This window comes from Opisthorchis viverrini (genome assembly GCF_000715545.1).
Source record: "Opisthorchis viverrini unplaced genomic scaffold opera_v5_36, whole genome shotgun sequence".
Classification (NCBI taxonomy): domain Eukaryota; kingdom Metazoa; phylum Platyhelminthes; class Trematoda; order Opisthorchiida; family Opisthorchiidae; genus Opisthorchis; species Opisthorchis viverrini.
Window position 1 is genome coordinate 727,377 of NW_008751692.1, and position 5,334 is coordinate 732,710.

General features: G+C 42.9%; 1 protein-coding gene across 1 annotated transcript; it reads right to left on the reverse strand.

Moving 5' to 3' along the window:
- Positions 1-3,258: 3,258 nt before the first annotated feature.
- Positions 3,259-4,738, reverse strand: T265_02781 (hypothetical protein; the record flags this gene model as incomplete). Its single annotated transcript, XM_009167106.1, has 2 exons — positions 3,259-3,382; positions 4,596-4,738. 2 exons carry the CDS (start codon positions 4,736-4,738, stop codon positions 3,259-3,261), a joined length of 267 nt encoding a protein of 88 aa, XP_009165370.1.
- Positions 4,739-5,334: the final 596 nt, after the last annotated feature.

A 5,334-nucleotide genomic window follows, 5' to 3' on the forward strand; every position in this document is an offset into this window, starting at 1 on the left:
TTCAACACTGTTAGCGGCTCAAATGTCAGCCTCCAACACCCTCACCTTTTGAAGTGTTGACAGGGACTTGCCAAAGATGATTGGACAGTTTATAGGAAAATCAATAATTACTGTCATTTCTGTGCCCTTTGGCGAGTGCACGACTGAGAAAATAAGTGTCCGTAACACGAAAATGACCTTATTTCACTTGTTTCATCGCACTCTTGTCTGTTACTTCTTTGTTCTTGTGAAAATCTTGGTAGTATAGTCCGATAGTGTTATCGGATGTAACCGACCCTTCGTGGGGGGCGGCACTAGCATTGTTCACTACTCACAGCTGTGTACTCTGTCTATGTTACACTTGAACAGAACTTGACGAACTACGGGAAATTCTCAATACATGTATGGTTCAGTGCAAACAGATGTCGTTGAGACTGCTGAAAGAACTGGAACATCGCGATCATCAGCAAGATGTGTTCAATGAGATGTGTTCTCAGATCAGCATTCAAATCTCAAAACTTGGTAGGTTGTTTCCTTTTTGTTTGGTTTCATCAAGTCAGTGTACAAATGAATTGTTTATGGGTATTGATTTGGTGGTATGTCATTGGTTGAGTCTTTTTAAAGTATGGTTTCAATTGCCAAAACTAATACAGTGGCCTTTGTTGTTCACCCATGACAACTTGTTGGGAAACCCAACCTATATTTGATGCCATTAGCGTCCCGTCACTGTAGACTACATTTCATCCAGTTGGACTCAGTCTGGTCGTCATTCCCTATGGCAGTAGCGCTGAAATCATTTGATTTTGCTTGGATCACATAGATCGGAACAATCTACGAACAATTTCGAGAAGATTTAATGGGTACTTACCGGTACGACGATGGTATGCAGTGAAATGTACCCCGAAAGTGCTCTAATCCCTTCAGACACGCAACAGCTAAGCGAAACCAGGTAAACGGGTGTATTTGGATTCTTATAAGTCATCCATCCACATTGCATCACCATGAACCAAATAATGAGTGCAAAGTTAGCACAAACATTTCGAAAACGAATGTACAACAAAAACTATCCCGCTAACAAAAAAGCTTCGGAGTGGTGTCAAATAGTCACTTCCACTCATAGTTCATTGACCAACAAAGTTCCGGGAAAAACTCTCCACTAAATATAGGCCCTCCCATAAGCAGGAGAAGGTAGTTCGATGTGGACGATAGCATCGTTTGCCGTAACTGACTTGTTCGTAACCATATATGCGATTTGAATACAAAAACCCGTTACGAAATTCTTGTAGTGCTGTTGTTCATTTTCCTCGAGAAGTTAAACACAACCCAAGATCAATTGAACTTGGAATTTTATGTCCAGTTAAGTTTATTCACAAACGCCACTGTAAGCCCGCAAACCGAACAAGTCCTTACACTCGAGAAATACACTAATTTGCAAATCAATTTGGCCTCCCGTGAAAACCAAATTGATCTGCAAATTAGTGTATTTCTCGAGAACAGTGCAATTTGGATTCAAGTAGATCATAAGATTGACGGAAACTCGGGGACTGCGCCTACCTGATGAGCCCCAAGAAGGGCGAAACCGATCGTGGGCTGTCGAAGAGTTTTCAGCAACCTTGTGAGTAGTTTAGTTTCCTTTAAAAGTCCTTAAACTGATGTAGACGATCAAACCGTGTATTTTTTTCAAAATAGCCAGGAACCAAATTCCCATTAATCAGGTGTACAGCATGAAGAAAATCTCACTACTCATAGAATGAGCTGCTGGATCAAACCTTCTGCAGTATTTCTACTTTTTAGAAAACTAAGGAACCAAGGTTTGCTCGCAAATGATTGCTCATTCACTGTTTTTCTGCATCATTTATCACCAGAAAGGAACAGAAGCATCAGTGTATGCTTGTTACATGAACTCACAGCATGAGAATGAAATTTAAAAGGCTGAGGCGTTTGGGACGTGCACTACTGACGTCTCACGACTGTCTTCCAAAGAAGGTGGTTTTTCTTACTCCAAACCCCTGTTGGTGAGGAGGACGAGGAGGTAAGGCCATGGAAAGGCTGTTTGAAATCACAGTGGCTAGGTGATGTAAGATAACTGAGCCTTCCTGACTGGAATCTATGTGGTTCTTACTGCATGTGATCAGAAACCCTTCAGGATCTAACACTCAATCGATCGCTGTGGCACTGACGATGCCACTTTCTAGCCGGATTTCGTGGTCAAAGTTTGTGCCGTCCTATTCTAAGCTGTTGTTTGATGGGGTTCCAAAAGAATGGTGGATCAATCTAACTGGTGCGGTCCTATCCAGATGTGACACTCGCATGTTTCTCTCGTTTTTCTTCCTTGATCGCCTTCCCTAGGGTTATGGGGCCTTTTCAATCGATTCCCACGCTTTCCTTTTCTTTGAACTCCTTACTAGTGCATTCATTCTTGATTACAGTATGAAATCAGTATTTACCACTGGTTTGTTGTCGTTGATGGTGACGATGATGATGGTGAAATGGAATCTTACGTTTAGTAGCTCGTCTCCCCTTAGAACACGTACGAACCATGCTGGATCTCAAATGGCTCTTAACTGAGTGAGATGAAAATGAGTTGGATAGTTGAGTGATTAAATATAATAGATAAAATGGATGCCACACGTCTAGCCGAAAATCTTCAACAGGCTTTCATGAACTACGCTTGGCAAAATCCTACCATGTGGCCCTAGTGGATCCCCACCCATCCAAGGAACCAGTTTATGATAGGGTAATGATAAGCCAATTTCTGTACGAAAACCAGACTGTTTCAGGTTGATGTTTTGGTTGAAGTTTACCAGATTACCCAGGCCGTACATCAGCATTAACCTTGACAATAATGTCACTGCAACTGAGGCTCAGCCCAACCTGTGAACGCATTGTTAAGTGGGCGGAGTTTTATACACCGTCAACTGCTACCCATTGGCGTAGTTCGTCCGGATGAGTGACGCCACTGTAGGAGCGGAATCGTGGGATTATATTTTTTCTCAATTAGTGTACTCGAGCACATAAAATAAACAGCCCGACAATAAATAACTTGCAATGGTAAAATGATAACCATACGCTTACAGTTAGCAGCAACACAATAGATCTTTTTGGTGTTGGTTCGCTTGTTGGGACCTCCATAATATTGACGTAACCATATCTAGTAAGTTGAAGATCAGAGTATGCCTCCACAGAAGTTACACAGTAGAAGAAGGAAACGATGGCATGTTGTTGCTCATTAATTCATATAGAGTGGGGTCATTGGAAGCGATGGCATGTTATTGCTCATTAATTCATATAGAGTTGGGTCATTGCCGCTTCTGAATTTAGTTCATGTCTCCCTACACACGTGAAATAGTTTGAAACAATTTTCTGGCTCTCTACCGTTTGCTGGCGGTATGGACGATAGCGGCTTGAAAAAAGCTGTTTCGTCGAATAATACCGAATCAAGGTACAACTGGCTCGTTTGTTTTCTCAAGCGGTCACTCGTGTTCCCTTCACTAAGCTAAACCCTGACGACCGTACTCCACTGATAAATGCTGGACTACATTTTTTAGCCTACTTAACGTTGACAAGTAGGCGGTGTGCACTCACTGTAACCATATTCGGACAGCCTTTCGGAAAGACGAAGAAAGACACAGGCCAATTGGACACGGCTGTTCATAGGTTAAATTACTGAGTCGCAATTATATTGGCTAGGCTGAGCGAGGCGTGTATTATGCTGGCTTTGCCAGGAGCAGGTAGGATGACGTGCCTCCGATTCTATTGTGAAGTAAAAGACGACAATATTAGAAGACACGTCCTGGTCCGCTTTCAGTCGAGTGCAAATTTTTGGACTTTCAAGTGAAGCGCTGTAACAAGTTCCCCGAAATGGTGCACTGCGGTGACGGTAATTTTGCCACACCTGACCCGCCTAGTCTTATAATGAATCGCTCCGGTCATGTACAGTCAAATCCATTGTTCTTGTTCGTTACTTTGGCCCATAGGGGTTATTTTATTATGTTTTTGCCACCCAAAGCCGCACTTAAAGGTTGAAACTGCTACTCCTCATTCAGTTCCCGAATCTCTGAGACGAAAGCCTCATTGTATTCACATGTACGTTTACGGACGCAAAGTAATGTGTATTTTTCTACCGAGAAGCTCTAGCTCTAGCTCGGTAAAGTTTCTGTTAATCTGGAAGATGCCTAAACGAATTGTCATGAACCATCTGGAAACTATGGATTTTTACAGGTTTCTATCAGATTTCTAATAATACTTTGCTCAAAAGTAATAGAGACTGGGGGATTCATAACCTAAACTCCCTACCCCATCCAAGGAGTTGGAGGTTCAAGAACATGAAGGGTACCACTTATCTAAAAAATTCAGATCCGAGTCGGTATGGTCATGATTTATCTTGTTTTAGGCGGTCTAGTGGTAAGGAATTTTGACGAGGTATCATATGCAAGATACGACTTTTGAAGCATCCAGCTCATGAACCCGATGACTGATTTTCTGCCTGTGAATTTCATTGTCCTCATCCCATCCACTCACGGAGCACCGAGAATCCGCTGATCCAAGTATATACTCGTTCTAGGTCAAGCCTCAGCTTCAGAGCCTGATCGCGGTTATGGTTTTTTAAGGCCTACTCGTTGTAACTATTGTTCACGATATCGTGTGCACGTTTTATTCCGAGTAAATGAGATACAACAGGGTGAGTAGGATTATCGGTTGTGCGATATTCTGCACAATAATGTTGACGGTCGCGGTTTACGAGGGTTGGTCGCTTCATGTCTATCGAATCGATGGCCTGTGTTTCCAGAACGATCGTTTGCTCGAATATTTGTTCGCTGCATCTAATGCAGCCTGTTTAGAGTGAGAGTTAGAAGCACTCATCATGGTCATGGTGCTTGGACGTTTTTCTGTGATAAACGTAAACATAGTCTCGTATGGGTGCGTGGAATGAGATGAAGCAGAAGCATGGTTTTGATGAATTTTCTCTCGCCATAATCGTAGCCCTAGATGGAACTGACTGTGATATCGACTTTTTGGTTCACCAACCGAAGATTATTTCTTACCGAGGGATCTGCTTTCCACAGTCCGCCAAGGCTGTTATTGGACCGAGGCTTCCTGAGGCCGCAGTCAGTGACTTGTGTTATCTTGCTATTTTTGGCTCTCTTCGTACCTACGACAGTTTTATGAGCGGTAAATGGCACTGAGTATTCATTCTTGCCGTTGGCTTTCACACCTGACCCAGTATGACGGACAATTTGTGCCTGACGTGCGAGTCTCGACTATGCGAGCGCTTGCTGTGCCTTGAAGAGCATTTAACATTGCTTGTCCTTTATTCAGTTCCAGGTTTTTACACGCGTGCTCCCATGCCAAACA